At 41.2% G+C, this 16,830-nt stretch overlaps 4 protein-coding genes across 7 annotated transcripts; 2 read left to right on the top strand and 2 right to left on the bottom strand.

Annotated features, from left to right (window-relative positions):
• The first annotated feature begins 1,465 nt into the window (after positions 1-1,465).
• Positions 1,466-4,199, top strand: LOC143427681 (traB domain-containing protein). 2 transcript variants are annotated; one of them, XM_076902005.1, is made up of 7 exons: positions 1,466-1,646; positions 2,123-2,351; positions 2,812-3,020; positions 3,123-3,237; positions 3,314-3,450; positions 3,530-3,939; positions 4,028-4,199. In XM_076902005.1, the coding sequence occupies exons 2-7, from the start codon at positions 2,201-2,203 to the stop codon at positions 4,197-4,199; spliced, it is 1,194 nt and encodes a 397-aa protein (XP_076758120.1). In that variant the 5' UTR covers positions 1,466-1,646; positions 2,123-2,200. The 2 variants fall into 2 exon arrangements, with proteins under 2 accessions (XP_076758120.1, XP_076758121.1); XM_076902006.1 differs by lacking the exons at positions 1,466-1,646; positions 2,123-2,351 and adding an exon at positions 2,576-2,699.
• Positions 4,200-4,378: 179 nt separating this feature from the next.
• Positions 4,379-5,186, top strand: LOC143427685 (putative histone-lysine N-methyltransferase set-23). Its single transcript, XM_076902010.1, has one exon. The coding sequence runs from the start codon at positions 4,379-4,381 to the stop codon at positions 5,132-5,134; it is 756 nt and encodes a 251-aa protein (XP_076758125.1). The 3' UTR covers positions 5,135-5,186.
• Positions 5,187-6,327: 1,141 nt separating this feature from the next.
• Cchl (Cytochrome c heme lyase) lies at positions 6,328-7,958 on the bottom strand. Of its 3 annotated transcripts, none has more exons than XM_076902007.1 (4): positions 7,702-7,958; positions 7,244-7,486; positions 6,809-7,164; positions 6,328-6,714 (listed from the first exon to the last, which is right to left on the bottom strand). In XM_076902007.1, the coding sequence occupies exons 2-4, from the start codon at positions 7,466-7,468 to the stop codon at positions 6,468-6,470; spliced, it is 828 nt and encodes a 275-aa protein (XP_076758122.1). In that variant the 5' UTR covers positions 7,469-7,486; positions 7,702-7,958; the 3' UTR covers positions 6,328-6,467. The 3 variants fall into 3 exon arrangements, with proteins under 3 accessions (XP_076758122.1, XP_076758123.1, XP_076758124.1); XM_076902008.1 differs by lacking the exon at positions 7,702-7,958 and adding an exon at positions 7,591-7,614; XM_076902009.1 differs by lacking the exon at positions 7,702-7,958 and adding an exon at positions 7,568-7,587.
• An 895-nt stretch (positions 7,959-8,853) lies between these two features.
• On the bottom strand, positions 8,854-11,394 carry LOC143427680 (uncharacterized). Its single transcript, XM_076902004.1, has 4 exons — positions 11,358-11,394; positions 10,805-10,994; positions 9,229-10,707; positions 8,854-9,145 (listed from the first exon to the last, which is right to left on the bottom strand). Exons 1-4 carry the CDS (start codon positions 11,392-11,394, stop codon positions 8,854-8,856), a joined length of 1,998 nt encoding a protein of 665 aa, XP_076758119.1.
• Positions 11,395-16,830: the final 5,436 nt, after the last annotated feature.

Here is a 16,830-nt window from a genome sequence, read left to right on the forward strand (position 1 = left end):
GTTTCACTTTTATTTATGTTAAAATATTCATGATTGTTGCTTTTATTTTTTTGTTGATTTTTAGCAAAGAAAGTACAAAGCTGCAATAAATCTTAGTGGTACATTTTTAAACGTCGCAACATTCTGGACACGCTCGTTTGCCAGTAGTAAAAGAAATATCAGACTTTAAAAGCAAATGTCGAATAACGTGTACATTTATATTTCCGTATACGGCAGAAAATACGTGGAAACAAATCAGTGGCGAGTTAACATGATATTTCTTGGAATTTCCCTCGGTCGAGCATGTTTAATAACAAAGTTTGTTTACCAGCGTTTTTAGAGTTTCGCGCGGTTTGCGTGTAGACCCCGTAGCACGACCCCCGCTCAGTCGCCATTTGGCGCGTGAACTGTACGGTACGCGGTGATGCAGTGCGCGAAATTTCATAATTTTTTCTAGAAAAAGTTTAGATCTGACTCGAATTTTGCTCGTTTCGTGTATACTACACTTCAAATAGTATACACAGATATAAATTAGAGTGTACTTTGTGCTACGAAATGCAATAATTTCGATAAAAATGCTGTATGGTAAGACTCCCCTTTATGACGTATATATATTTACTCATATTATATATTGCACAGATGGAGTTAATTTGTTGAAATTTACGCTTTTCTATATGTCATATTATATTTTTTGTATTAACAATAAAGTGCTTAATAACTTATGTATGAAAAAAGTGTAGCGTACGTGGAGAATCATTGTTCTACGATAGCTCTGTTTAAATTTGTCCGTTACCTTTGACGCTGCCATCTAGCGGCTATATTTTTTCTTCAATCGCTGTAATTTGAACGTTGATGGTTTATTGTTACACGTAAATTGGAAACTAATTGATATATTTTTTTTGTCGCAGGTGGATACGTGCCCACGACGAACTCTGGATTCTGCATCCTGTTTCTTCATTTCTTCCAAAATGTCGAGTCGGTAAGTCAAAAAAAAAAAAACCTTTCAACACTTATTTTTTTATTTTTCACAATGCAAAATTGCTTGTTCTTTTCAAATTGCATACGCTATAAAATCGTGATTATCTCGTACGTAATTAAGTTTAAAGAGAATTAAAGTTTGTAGGGATTTAATTTAGAAAAACGAAAGAATAAAATGTACCTACGAAAACATTTTAAATCCAACGAAACTAAATTTTTCCTACGTTTTCTTGCTACAGATATCGGATAGAAATATTTGATATTTCATGTGTCCAAATAAAATTGTGAGAAAAGGCATAAAGTAATATACATTATATCTAATACGAATATAATTATTACCTAAAAATCCTTTAGTTTATTAAAAAATGTTAATAATAAAAGTTATATATGGAACTATAATCGGATATTTACATGTATGATATTCACATGCATATATATTGTGCATTAATCCAGATACATCCAGTAAATTATTGTATGCAAGTGTGTGGTGGTATATACATAGGCATTACCATCTAGTGTGTAATCTTAATTGTAATTCGAAAGTACGCAGTAACAGCAAAGAGAAAATTAGGCGAACTTCAATTCTTGTCGTACAACGTTCTTTAGAGCAATATTTTAATTAGAGACTGACAGATAAATATCTTTTAGGAAGATTGTGTTATATAGTAACATTGCCACATCATCGACAGGTAGTGAAAGGTTGCTATAACTCTTGTTGTTAATAGGCTCCTTTTGTTATATTTATTTGCAAATATAAAATACTTAAATTATCGTCCATCGCTTAGCACTTCTTGATATCTTGCAAGTAATTTTGTGCTAATTTGTGGATAGAATGATGTAATTATTAGGGCCATATTGTTACTTTTTGAGGTTACGGTAAAGTTATATCATATAGCTGTAAATGATGAGTGTTTTTGACAAATCTCTTGCGATTTTCTTGGATTTTTGGTATTTTGAAAATTGTTCTCGTATTTAGCATGAAATATTTCCTGTTTCGTATTTTAAATTCATTTTTTCAAATAATTGAGCTAATTACGCGATAGAAAAATTTTATCGGTTTCCACTTTCTAAATGAAGAGAATAAAATTGTTCTTAATCTTAAGTAGTCGTTAAAATCAACGCAAAGTACGATTCAATCCAATCCATACTTTTAAAACTTTCTCAGATATTGTCAGTGACAAGTCTTAACAAAAAGAAAACTGCAAAAGTTTACTGAAGTTTTTGTATTGCTGATACAAAAGATATGAGTGATGCTAAAAGTCTACAAGTCCAGAGCCCAACCGAAACATTTATTGCCAATGAGTTGCAAATAGATGTACAGTTAAATGATAAATCAAAAAATGAGTACAATACTACGGCAATTTCAGTGGATAATAAAGAAAAACGAAATAAAGGTGAAAACAAGATAGTTGGACAAAGAATTCTCAAGTGATGATAGTACCTTTGAGAATTAATTTTATTTTGCTTCCAATTGTTGGAAATTCACCAAGAAAGTCCAATGTTTAACATTAAGTAACTGTAGTACTAGTTGATCAAAAGGATACTTTGAAACAGCTGATGTTTTAAGGTTTCTGTAGACAAAGGCCTACAAGGTCTTGTTTCTTATCTCTTTCTCTTTAATACAATAATAAAATCAATGTAGAGCTATTGACTGAGTTATAACAGTTTTACACACTATTATATCAGTGTTTTCAATATGCCAGTGCAATACAAAAATAAAAGAAAGTTATCAAAGCGTCAAGGTATCATCATCACTTGGAGAATAATTTATATAAGATTAGTTCTTCACAAAGATATTCTTTATCATTAGATTCTTCATTGTTATGGTATATATCTCTATATATTTTACTTTAGAGGTTGTCGGTCATCAATTGAGATTTAATACCAATAATCATATAGATGATAAAAATGATACCAATGTACCAATTCAACCAGAATACGATGCAAGTATAGACGAAAGGTTACCAGAGACTGTGAAATTAATTACTACACCGGAAGGAGGGAAATTATATTTAGTAGGCACGGCACATTTCAGTGTTGATAGTCAAAACGATGTTTCGACGGTAACTAGATAGTACTTTATTGTGTTACAAGTCCAAGAAAGTAGTCTAAAACTTTATAGTATCAAGATTATTAAAAGCTTATTATTTTTTTTATAATTAAAGATTATTCGGGCTGTGCAACCGGATATAGTGGTAGTAGAATTATGTAAAGCCAGGATCAACATTATAAATATTAACGAAGATGCTCTATATCACTATTCTTCAAAATTAAGTCTTCGTAAGTTGTTTTTTCCAGTCTCTTGATCACTTACTTTAACACGTTTATTCTGTAGCCTATTTATTTGGTTTTGTAGGAAATTTAACTGAAATATTGTGGGATTATGGAACTTCTAATGGATTATTGCATATTGTATTGTACAAAGTCATAGCCAGTGTTATTAAAGAATTGGGAATGCCACCAGGTGGTGAATTTCGTACAGCATTCGAAGAGGTAAACCAAATAAGGCTAGATCTACTTTAATTAAACAAGGTTATGAAATAATTATAAATTCCATATGGTGATTCTTCAGGTAAAAAAAATACCGAATTGTATTATTCAATTGGCTGATCGTTCGATTAATATAACGTTCCAACGTGCATTAAGAGAATTGTCTTGGTGGGAGACTATCAAGCTTGCGTGGATATTTATATGGACAGATACGCATATCGATAAGGAAGGGGTTGAAGAATATAAAAAGAAATCTGTGATAGAAGAGTTGATTACAAAACTTAGAGAAGAATACCCAGCAATAGAGAGAACATTTGTCAAAGAGAGGGATATATATCTTACCTATCATCTACAAATGGCCGTTATGGCTCAACTCAATTCAAAGGGATCAAGACCACCAAGAGTTGTAGGAGTTGTTGGTATAGGACATACCAAAGGAATTCTTGAGAACTGGGGGAAAGTAAAAGAATCCGATATATGGCCTATCATGCGGTATATATATATATATATTTAACATAAGTGTCTATAGATAAATTTTTATGGATACTAAATTTATTACTCATTTTTTTCCTTTTTGTAGAGTACCTCCCCAAGCATTATCGAGCAAAATATTGAAATTTACGATTAAAGTCTCATTATTGGGGGCTGTACTTTATGTGGGATATAAAGTTATACCCATGCCTTCTAGTAGTACGTTACAATCTATGAAATCGTCGATTCAGGGATTGTTAAAGGTCAGTGTTAAAAAGTAGAGTAGCTTGGAAATATTACTTTTGGATTCTCTTTACTGATACATACAAGGCATACCTAATATCGAGAAGAACAATACGAAAGCAAAACAATATTGTTTTCTTTATTTTATGCTGCCTATCCTTAAAGAGTGTTTCGAACTTTCTTTGGTTTTTTCGTTAATACGAGATTGTGGTAAGCAATGGAGGCGATCGCCTGTACAGATGATTATGAACACACTGTATCTGATGTCATGTACGTGGTAAACAATATACCAGGTCCTGGAGTAGATTTAGATGAATTCGAATCAGAATATTCTGTAGGTTGTTCATGTACAATTCAGTGTTTCAATTGTTCGTGTACACGTGGTTCACCGAATTACGTCGATGGTCGGATAGTAGACGAGAAATTATCAGGGCCAATAATTGAATGCAACTCTCACTGTACCTGTAGGGAAAATTGCGGCAATAGGGTGATTCAGAACGGTCCCGTGGACAGTTTAATTGTGTTAAAGGTTAATGGGAAAGGATTCGGTTTGTTCACCAATAAATGCATTAAGAAATGTCAGTTTATATGCGAGTACGCTGGTGAAGTAATAGGTATCGAAGAAGCAAAGCGTAGGGTAGAGGCGAACAAAAATAGTATGAATTATGTTCTCGTTGTTTCTGAATATATCGAGGATCGAGTAATGGTGACATGCATAGATCCTAAGCATTTTGGTAATATCGGACGGTACTCCAATCATAGCTGCGAACCAAACGCTAATCTTGTACCTATCAGAGTCGAAGGTCCGGTACCTCGATTGTGTTTGTTCGCATCCAGAGACATAGAGGTTGGCGAGGAGATTACTTTCAATTATGCTGGCGGAGTTACTAGTTCCGTCCATAATCTCAGTGATACACGCTGCCTTTGTGGCTCTAACAATTGTTCTGGTTATCTGCCTCATAACTCTATATAAAATTATTAACCCTTTTAACGGGTTAATCATAAAAATCAATTTGTATAATTCGGTATAGATATCCTGAGACGATTATAAAAATTTATAAATGTAATGGACACAGATTTTCGATAGCGTCTCGCATTCGTTTATTCTTTCTAACTATACATTGCTTTGATTGTTTATCGATGATGAAGTAAGTGTAAATTATATCCAAGCAAGTTTGCATATTGCCTGTGGACTTGTGTTAACTATAGAACGTAGGATATTAGTGTGCCAATTGTACAGAACAATTACAATATCTTTTTTCTTGATTCACACGAAATTGATACCGATTCAATTAATGATAGGTATATTTTCTAACATAATCCGTTTGTGTGTTTGTTTAATGATTAATATTATGAAAGGTAACAATTGCTAAGAATATATTGTAAATTGCCATTGCAAGAAGCATTTATAAAAAACATGATTTTATAGACACAAGGAATGTTAAATAAAAGCAAAATAAAATTGAATGTTTCAGATAAAAGCATATTAAGTACTCTGTAATTAATACAGACGCAAACACGCGTGTGCGCGCAGTTTTCAAACCATACGATATCACTTTCGGAATGGATATTAATCTCTTTTTTCGGATATTAATTTAATATTCAACGTTATACATGTATCAAATAGTTTTATAACAGTTGATATATGTTAACAATGTATTACATAAGGATATTTACATACATATACAAAACATTATATACATACGTATGCAGTTAAATAACAGTTAAATAACAGTTTAACACGGGGATTTTTAAGTAGTGATTGAAAGGTACGAAAGTTTTTGAACCATAGAGTGTACCATGTATGTATATGTATTAATCTTTCAGTGAAATAAAGTATTCGTTCATTTTAAGTGATAGTAATGTAATTTTACTCCATGTACAAAGCATTTGAACATATTTCCCTCAAATCACATATTGTTAGGTACAAATAGTGTTCAATGCTGACAATAAAATCTTGTTTGGTACATAGAAAAATGAATTCCAAATTTTTAAGAATTTCTTTAATTTATTAGAACATACATTCGTTATGTTCGAAAGAAAGTAATTGATTTTCGAAATTTGTCTCCTGTCTTCTCCTATAAAATTGAACTTTTGTAATCGCAAAAGTATAAAAGAATACTGGGACATCTGATTATTTTTTTCGCATCTTAAATATTAGTGAACTTCTTTGGTATTTTCGCATGTGTAACTGCATATCCTGTATTTTAAAAACTGTACATTGTGTGAATTTAACAAGTAACTCACAAAACGAGCATTAATTAATTGACAAGCTATTAATTCTTTATTCTATATAATCGTTTCTATTATTTTGCCTCATTTTTTGTGGCACATTCTGATTCCGGCGAATTGTTGCAATATTTCCATCGCAACCATGCTACTCTCATTCGATCCCAAATGTTCTCCAGTGAATCCATAGCAGGTCTAACATCGAGTAACGCGAATGTGAACCTTTCATCGACCATTCCACCGTCATAGTAATCGATAACGTATCGTACATCCTTTCCACATCTATCTATAATCCAATCGTGACGATCAAATGGTAGCTCGTATCTAAAAAAGGGAAAAAGACGAGTTTCATATTTAATAATTTCGTAGTTAGTAACAATAATCATCGATTATTTTGCATTCGAAATCATCAACACACCCCATCCAATATCGAATACGTGCACGTGGCGAATACTGTTTGGCTTTACCCCCAAAGCTACGTAGTTTGGGAGAGCTGCACTCTCTCGCGTGAAGTGCCTCCCATTTAAGCACTTCCTGCCAGGCTTGCTCGTTATTTGCATTGTGGATTTTTATTATATTATCCATGTCGTTTGGCGTTAAATCGTCGTTCTTCCAACGCCAGCCTTTTCTCAGCATCGCGTTCCAGAACATTTGCTGGGAGGGGTACACCCAGAATTTTTCATCACCCGTTGCTTTCGGTATAGATGAAACTTGTCTCTCTGTGGGTAGTAGGAAAGGTTGATCTGGCGCTGGTTGTTGATTAGCAGGTGGCATCTGGATAATAGTGCAGAGTTGACGATTAATTTTGAAGCATAAAAAAATATTTGCTTGACTAGTTTACGATCGTATTAACCATGTTAAGAGGATTAATGTCCTGTGGAGCCATATCGTTGATTGGACATTCGCTAGAATATGTGGCAGGTGATTTTTCCGGAACCGATTTATGCATAGGGCACTCGGGTGGAGGTTCTCCTTCAGATTTGTGCATGCCATGATGCTGAGTTGTCGGAGTTTGTTGCTGATGCACTGGCATTATTACATCGGTCGCTGATACAGCAGAAGTCATTAAATTACCCATTCTGTTTCAATGGGACCTCTGTAACAAGCGTTTCAAATTAAAATACTTGTCTTTTCATTCAAGAAAACGGTGATATCCACCATCGATGTGCTAACCTACAAACAAATTATATAATAACCTACATTTTCTATCGTTTCAATGTCATTGTCGAATATTGCTACTACCGAATGCTAAAAATAAACCCCTTCAAATATAATGTCTCGATAAAACGGGCGAGTTATTGAAACACTTACATGGAGCTATGTACATACGAAGTCTCGTTGCTTAAGTGGATCTAACTTTTTGACAATGCGTCTGTCAATTTGAAGGAACGTTTCGATACGAATGTACAATTTAATGAGAATTACTATTTTAAGTATTAAATGAAAATTGAAAATGATTGTTAATGGTTCTCGAAGAATTGGAACATCTCCATCCCGAATTCTTCAAGCCCCTTGAGATTAAGCGTGCGATTCCAACAGCATTTGTATCAGACCTTCCACCACTATCCTTTCTAGTAATTTTCTATCAAGGTTGTACCAATTTTCACTTATCCCAATAGATAGAATTATATACGCACGACAGACGAATTTGAAGAATGTTTTTACCGGAAATTTTGTCGTGCGTGTAATACATGATGTAATAATCAATGATTTATACTTTCCACTGGGTTCTAGAAAGATTCGTGTTTCTCTATTGGTAAAGCCATACATTTGAATTGAAAACTCTTTAGAATCGGGCAAACGGGAGGCGGAATATATTTTTTTAGTGCTTTCTTTTATTAAAATACTTATATATATAAAGTATATATATATACACTCAGTCCGCAGGTTTTAACATGCGAATAGTGACGTTATTGTAGATTTGAATATTTTTCATTATATATATATGTATGTATGTATGTACAAAAGATAACTACTTTCAGCAAGAGAATCGCGTCACCAAGATCAAATATTTCTTTCGCGATAACAATTTGATGAACAGGCAATTACGTGATTACCATTTCGTCACTTGTACATCTTCTATATAATTCCAAATGTAAGCAGATCGTCTACTCGCATAAAATTCTTTATCCTAGAATACTGTAAAAGAAAATCAGAGTGGAGAACAAGTCTGACTAAAAATATTCATAATTGATAGATTTTTGAAAGGATCACTATATATATATATATATATATAAATACACGTGTATACGTATGCAATTAAAAACGATTTACTCTTCGCAACAAAACCGGTTTTCAATGCGCTTTCCTTTTACCATGATCGAAAGCCGATTTTGACAATGCACTGGCCACTATATGCGTTATTCAGAAATCTCGATACTTCTTTTATTTTTTCCATCGCTTCTCCCGCATTCTTCGAAATCGTATCTGTTCACGTGGTATCGAATGCGTGCGAAAAAGAAATCAATTCCTCGCGATCTTGGTCGACTCCTTGTTTCTGGTTACTTGTTCCAAGTCGAGGGCGTCGTACTCTAATCCGGCAGTGTTATCGTAGTAGGCGTAATCGTAGTCGTTCTTCTTCCCAGTTTTTGGTCTTGGCGTAGTGGTGCTGCTAGCTAGTCTCGTCGTCGATGAGAAGGGCCTGGCGGAACCGCTGACGTAGGTACTTCCTCTGGAAGTGGTTGGCGACTGCGGTGGTCTCTGAGTATTCGAGTTGAAACTGTTAGGATTGTACGTGGTGGCTGTCGAGATTCTCCTACGCAAGAATATACCCCATTAAACCCTGATCGATCTTCGATTCTGTTTTAGAACTACAAGCTAAGCGTTAAAATTCGATACCTTGGCACTGGAGTGGTCGATCTTGGGGTCTCAGCTAAATGGTTGATACTGGCGGGACTGAATCCAATTCCAACCGAGGATCTGGCCAGATCGTAGTTTCCGGTGCTGGTCTCCGTGTAGTACTTCCCGTTCGATCCGTCGTAGTTGTTGTACTGCGTGGCCTTCTTCGGCGCCTTGGTACTGTCGTAGTACTGGGACGAACTTTTAACGGATTGACTGGACTTCTCGAAGAATTGCCCGACCTCGCTGCTCCTCACAGCGCTTTGGGCTTGGCTGTTGTCGGTGGCGATGTACTTTTTAGTAGGTGGACTGTAGGTGGTCGGCGCGTAGCTGCTGCTCGCGAAACTGGGGAAGTACTTTGTGGTCGCCTGAGAGATATCTTGCCTGGTAGTACCAGTTCTGTACTGTCCGTTATTGTTGTTGGTGTTGTCGTAATTGTTGTCGTAAACGGTTGGCGCGCCGGTGGTCGACTGATACGACGTGGGCGCGTTATTAGTGCCACGTTGGATGTTATTGTAATTCCTCTGGTAATTCGTGTAGTCGTTCCCTTGGTAATTGGTGCTTGGTTGCAACGTCGTCGACTGTACGAACTGTCCGCCGTTATTATAATTCTGATTGTAATTCTTTTGGTAGCTAGTCGGCTTCAACGTGGTACTCTGACTGAAACCACCTGGATTCTGTTGGTTGTAATTGGTATTAGCGTTGTTGTAAACGTTGTTATAAATGGTAGTCTTGGCAGTCGTGCTGGGGGATTGGAAGTTGTTGTAATTACTCTGGTAGCTGGTACTGGGCCTGTAAGTCGACGATGGTGTAGGCGATGGAGTGTTATACTTTTGCGTGTTCTGATTCCTGTTGTAATTCTCTTGGGGCCTTACACTGGTCGCGGCTACAAAGCCATTTGCTTTCTGATTATAATTGTTACCACTGTAGAAGCCGGTGTAAGTATTCTGATTGCTAGGAGGAGGAGGAGGAGGTGGAGGAGCGGCAGCAGCAGCAGAAGCAACAGCCACAGGGGCAAATGTACTCGAAGGTACGTAATTATTATTGCCATTGTCGTACTGCTGTTTCCTGCTGACCTTTCTGACCCCAGTCTTCTTCTTGCTGTCATGAGCAACCTCGTCTTTATACGATTTCTCGCTCTCGTAATTATCCTCTTTTCCGTTTCTGTTGTTATAGTAATTGCCACTGTTGCTGCCTCTCAGATCACGGTTACCATTGAAGCTACCAGACGCGACTCTGTTCAGGGTGTTCGCCGAGGAACGAACGGGGTCGCTCGTCTCGGATCGTTGAAGATGGTCCTGAGGCTCGGCATCGCTACGTATGCTGTCGTAGTGAAGCGATTCCAGGCCAGAACCGATTCTGTACAAGTCGAAGTTGTCGCTGGCGTAGTACAGAGTGGCTGCCTCGCAGTCTACGTCGTACCAATCCGCGCACGTCTGACTTTCCTGGTCGAATGCTGTGTCGTTGGGGCACAGGAACCTTCAGAAAAAAAAAAAAATGTTAGACACTCTTGTAATACGTCGTATTGAATTTGCAGGAAGCGCCCAGTTCCTCTCGTCCTTCCACCACGACCTACTTGTAATCCTGGATGGTACCGGATACAGACACGCAGACGTGGAACACCTGGCAATCGGTCTCCGGGTCGGCGTAATAGCTTCCTACGATTTTATTGCGACAATTGAACGATGTTTCCGGCATGTATTGTTGCGAGTACCTGGGTGGTGGTCGCTGGAGCCCGAAGACGCAGACTCCAAATGTAACAGACACTGGAAGAGAATGATCGAGGATGATCGAGGAGAAAAAAGAAGAAGGGGCAAAAAAAATAACAAATACATCAAACTTTCGCTTTCTATATGTATCTGATCGATTCCATCTCCGTGGAGAAAGAAAAGTTGTCGGTCACGGTCTACGAGGATGCGTTCTTTTTTTTTTTTTTTCACGCGTAAAAGAGCGCGCATATTCTCGCAGAATCGTGACGACACGCGCTTCTTTTACCTATACTCGTTAGGGGATAGAGCGATAGAGAAATCTGTTGGACGCTCTCCAGCGAAATCGAGCAAAATTATACGCCAGTTGTGTCGGATCCTGCGATTAATTCGCGCGGTCGATGAGACGCGAGATAAACGTACCCCATAGTAGCGAGAGAAGCCTCCCCATGGAATTCATCCTGTCCGCGACGAGATTGATAGATCGTTGGTAGCACTACAGTGGTCGATTCACCAAGAAAGCTGACACTCCCGCGTTACCTTCGCGAAGGGACTCTTCGATCGCGACTGCGGCGTCTAGAAGAACGCCTCGACCGAGAAGAGGATGCCCAGCGGGAAACGCTCTCTAGGAGGATGCCTCTGGGGCTCCGTGGACGAGGTAGGGGCCCCCTTTCAGAAGAAGGCACACGTGTCCGACAGGGGCAGAGAACGTAACGCTCCGTTACGTCACTCTTTCCTCGGATCGCCAAAGCCAGATTCTACCAGCCAGTGACGAGCTGCACGAACGAACCATCGGCCATAGAGAAGTACCAGACGATTATTATTATACTTTCGACTTCTTCCACGTCTCTGTCTTTACATTCCCCGTATGCTTTCAGACTCGACCGTTTTAGAGCTCGGTCAAGTTATTATTCGGTTGTACGACCCGACAAATGGACGCAGCGATTAGTCTCCCTCGGATGACAAATCGTCGATAGATTACGACAGGCGACAGCCAGTAAAAGCCGCTTTCTATTAAATCATTCGTATCGTATCGAGCGGACAAAATCGTTTCTGGATGAGATCGAAGCTCGGAGGTAAGCGTCCAAAGTTCATACAACGATACGATCGATCCAGCGGCTCGAATAAAGTCTCTGACGACACGAGAATCGTGGGGTTCACCGCGACTGGACTAGCAACCTTTGCAAGCTCGAGATCGAGACGCGACCCCTCGAAAAGGCTCGTCCAGAGAGCACGGAGTCGCATTCCAACGATCAGCCGATTTCTCGCGACGTTCCCATCGAGATCTTCCTCGTGTTGGCGACCGTTAAACGGAAAGGAAACAACGCAGAGGGGCTGAAGATCGAGGTCGTACCTCGACAATCGGAATTTCGCAATCCCATTCGCATTCTGTTTAACCCGCGTGAAAGAGTGGCCGGTTTCCGGTACCGTATCGTGGACGAGAGTCAGACGGGAGTTGCGCAACGCTGGTAAGGAAAAAATAGTTTTGGTAGAGAGGATCCCTCGCAGACGGCGGCCATTCCGCGTCTCAATGACCATCTGCATCTCTATTACGCGTGACGAGCTCGCGACGAGGAATCTTCTCAGCCTTGGAGGGCGAAAGTCGCCTTCGGCCTCTTCGTAGATGGGACGATATTTGCAGTTACAGGCGAAGGAACGCGAGTCGAGTGGGGGATCCTTTTTCCATTGCTCGTTCGATAATTGTTAATAGAGATCCGACTAAATGTTTTAATTACTTCTCGCTGGTAACTTGAAACTTTCGTACGCGTATCTAATCAGCTTTTCCATATCGCGAACGCCCACGCGAGTAGCAGGTATAAACCGAATAAACGATCGTCGTGGCGTACCGCGGCAAATACCAAAGCGACGGAGAAAGCGGGGTCAGAGGTGTTGGATCGTTTTTCCGAGGCGGAGCCTTCTCGCCTGGTGATCGATTATTAAACTTCGTTTAATAAATTCTGTTTGCGTGGTTGGTTAGCGATTATTTAAGGCTCGTGCCACGACTCGTTAGCTATGTTATCTTAAAGAGGTTTGCTCTTCGATTTCCGGGCCTCTTGCTGGGAATAATATTACGCAGATTTGCATAGCGATTTAGACAAAGAGAGAATGTTCCTCGTTACCCAAGCGGATACAGAAAGGTGCTAAGCGTATGCGCGGGAACACACTCGACTTCCGTCAGCCGCGTGCACCTCTTCGTTCAGCCACCATCTCGCTATCTTTTTAACACTTTCGCAGCCGCTCGCGCGAAATTGTATCTCCTTTTAAGCTGTCGACTGTCCTAATTCTATCCATCCGTCCGTACCACGCAGGATGTACTCGTAAGAACGTCCGTGGAACGATCGACGGATAAGCAGGACGAGATGTGCGGCCTTGGCACGGACGAGCACCCCTTTTCCCTATTTCCCTTGATACGCGTTCCTTTTCTGGCTAGAATCGAGGTGTAGATACCAGTAACTACGAGTACGTACGAGTACCTAGTGAAAGTTGGCTGGAAGATCTCGAACGTCCTCCAACACTCGCGTTACGATGAGCCTTCCTCACGGATCGACTATTCGACCGTTCCGAAACGGCGAAAGCAATAGGAAAACTGGAGCAGCTCGTCTGTCGAGAGACCCCGAGGATTCTCGCGTCGTTTACCTGCGATGCTTCAACTTTGAATCTTGCGACACACTCGCGAAGATACTACGCGCTCGTGTCGACATTTTATCTTGTAGCTAGGATGTTCTCTCTTTGAGTATTCACCTCGCGTGCGCCGGCTGCTATCTCGCAGCTGCATCACCGCGTCGATTACATTGTCGCAATTACGTTTCCCCCTCGAAAAGAAAAGAGAAGAAAATCATCGTTTTGTACCTTCTTGTCCTCGCTGTCGGCAGTAAAAGCCACGAACGATCGCGCTAACTTTGTCCAGACCGCGCTCACGTATATTTGCACGTCTTAAGTAACAAACGAGCGAGCGAAGTTGATTCACCTAACGAGAAAATTTGAACTTTTTAGGAAGATGTCTCGAGCGAACCTGGTCGCCTACGATTGTACTGTCTATAGTCGCGTAACGATTGCATACGCGATTGCCGATGGCGGAGTAGTGGATCCGTGTGCACGAGGATTCTCCTCTAGTGTCTTCGCCACGTGAGAAAGTGAAAGCAAAAGACGAGCGCGCTAGCGGTGGCATCCTCTTCGAGGTGAACACGACTCGTCTGTCTCTGGCGATCATCCTGAAAATCGTTGCTCCCCCTTGGCCCCCTCAGCTGTAAGCGGATCGTTAACCAACTCGGAGGATCCCAGAGCAACCAGTCCAGCCCAGATCCTGCCCAGCAAACAACCGTCAACCGTCGTTACCATTGTTACGCCACCACAGCGATAGCTTGATTTACTTTCCGAGTCGATATCATGCGATCGAATTCCTCTAATCCATCGACTGGATAGAGGGACGAGGATATTCATTGATACAGAACGAGAGCGCGATTTATAATAGGAGAAGCACGATCAACGCGGCGCGCGAGCTCTTAATTACCTCGGTCGCTCGTTATTGTTGTGACAGAGAGTGTGCAACTTCGTGCGAAAAGAGGAATTATCCGCTCGACGCCGTACTCTTGCGCAATCCACTCGTTCGGTTCGTTTTCTCGGTGGCAAATCGAAAATCTCGTACGCTCCTCATCGAAATCATCCGAGGACTCGGCACCGATCGTTCTAAACGGGCCAGACGTTTCTATCGCTATCGTAACGCGCTCCTATCCGAAGAGAAATCTTTCCCATGATTACGGGGGATTCGATGATTCGCGAGGTTCGCGCATTTCTTCCAATAGCAAACGATGGGAAGTGCTCCACTTTTTATCGGGAACGTTGCTCGCACAATGACCCCCTCCTCTGTTCGATTCCCAATATTGTTTCCAGCTCGCTCGACAAGCCGAGAACAATCGATACTTCTCAACGATCGTGTCTCGATACCGTCCAGAAATCGAGACCGCCAGACGTTCCTTAATTCGCGGATGGGTCAGCTTCCGATTCGAGGACTCGCGTCGCGATGCTACGCCGCGTAAATCAGCGTAACTTTCACCGACGAGAATAACACCGAGCGTTGTCTCGTGCGTGCGCGAATCACCCGTGGAAATGTTGCATAAACCAGGGCCGAACGCCGCTTCTTGGAACGTGGAAGTTATACAAGCGGCCGGTTCCGAGAGAGACTTTCCAGACGACCGAGGCTGGATTCCTCTCCGCTGCTCGAGGTGAGATCTTGGCTGATGAACTTCGCGGGCGAGTGCTTGACTTTGGGACGAAAAAATGCCTGCCACGGGAAAGGACTTCCGCTTCGACGCCCCTTTCGGATGCAATTACCGAACCCGTTCACTCCTTACAGAGCCCTCCTCTCTTTGTCGGTAGATTTACGAGAGGCGCGTACGTGCTTTTAAAAAAATATCGATCTCCATAAAGATCGCATACGAATCTTGTTTATCGTCTCGATTTGGAGAAAACGAAATTCTTTTACAGTCGTAAATCAACGAACGATGTAATCGCGAGATACGAGTGAATTTTTATCGAGATCGTTATTCGAAAGAGCAGGGTAATCGGAGTCTTCGACCAAATAATCCGATTGTTACGTAAATCTGTATTTGAATCGAGCATTCGGGGCAAAGAAGCGCGATGGTTGACGAGGAAGAGGGGCTCGCGTATGCGCAATTCTCGTGAGAGACAACTACCAGCCGAGAGGAGCGAGAGGTTCGCTAATTAGTCCCGGCTGTTCCAACAATACACCCAAGAAGATTGAATTCATGCCTCGGGTGTCTTTAGGAACCTCTCGCGTCCATGCAAATCGTTGTACAAATTCGTTCGCAGACCTCGCCGAGGAAAAGAAGTTTCTCGCGTTTAACGGCGTATTAAAACCCCTCCCCGCCCCCGTCGAGTGTAGCAGAACGTAAACAGAGGAGCGAAATTGATGAAAGCGCGCGGGATGTTGCGTGATCCGAGTCGAGTTTCATTAGAAAGAGCGGATCAAAAGTTAATTGGGGGAAGCGTAGGAAGCGTGCATTCATTACTGGAGAAATGGTGCAACTTTGCTACATCTTAATTACGCGTCTCGCGTCTCTCATGAAGTTACCTCTCCGTTCCCTGGCCAGGTATTTCGCCCGGCTACGTTCGAATTTTCCCCCCCAGTTTCAACTTTTCCGTACAGTTTGTCGATTCGTGTCGCAACCGCGGAATCGCGAAATCGCAGGATCGGTTTCGCGGTACGAATGTGTCGTTGCCGGGTCGAATCTAGCACAAGGATGCGTTGTCCGCTCGGCTGGGGATCCTGTCGTCTCGTTTTCCCTCCTTTTCCGCCGATACACTTCTCTCCGCGAAAAGAACGAAAAACACCACTCGACTTTCTCTGCCGCGTTATCGAAGTTAGACATCTTTGAACACCGTTCGACTGAAACGTGTTGCCACCGATGTATTGTCATTCTGCTCGCTTTCGCAGCACCATTTTTTCCTCCTCTTCCTCTCTTACACCCTCGATGAATAGATCAGGCCGCTTTCGCGGTTCCTGTTGTCCCTGAACAGTGCCAAGTCGTATATAACACCTAGACAATCCCACCTCTGATCTCTCTTTTCTCTGCTTTTAGGTTTCGTCGCTGGAATTAACTTCGATCGCATTCTAACGTCTGGAGAACACCGGATAACTGAAAAATCCCTTTACACGTATAAAAGCAACATCCTCGACGAGTTATCGGGATCTGATCGACGATCTACGTCCCGTGTAACGTTACGAAATCGGCAATCAGTGTCACGCACAGTCCAGACACGCTTCTATCTGGTGAACTTTCGTATCGTGGAACCTTGAGGGAAGACGAAGCCTGGAGAGCAGTCGAACCGATCGAAAGGATGTTCCCTCGACAGGTCGGGGCCATATCCCGGTATG

This window comes from Xylocopa sonorina, chromosome 9, assembly GCF_050948175.1.
Source record: "Xylocopa sonorina isolate GNS202 chromosome 9, iyXylSono1_principal, whole genome shotgun sequence".
In the NCBI taxonomy this organism is placed as follows: domain Eukaryota; kingdom Metazoa; phylum Arthropoda; class Insecta; order Hymenoptera; family Apidae; genus Xylocopa; species Xylocopa sonorina.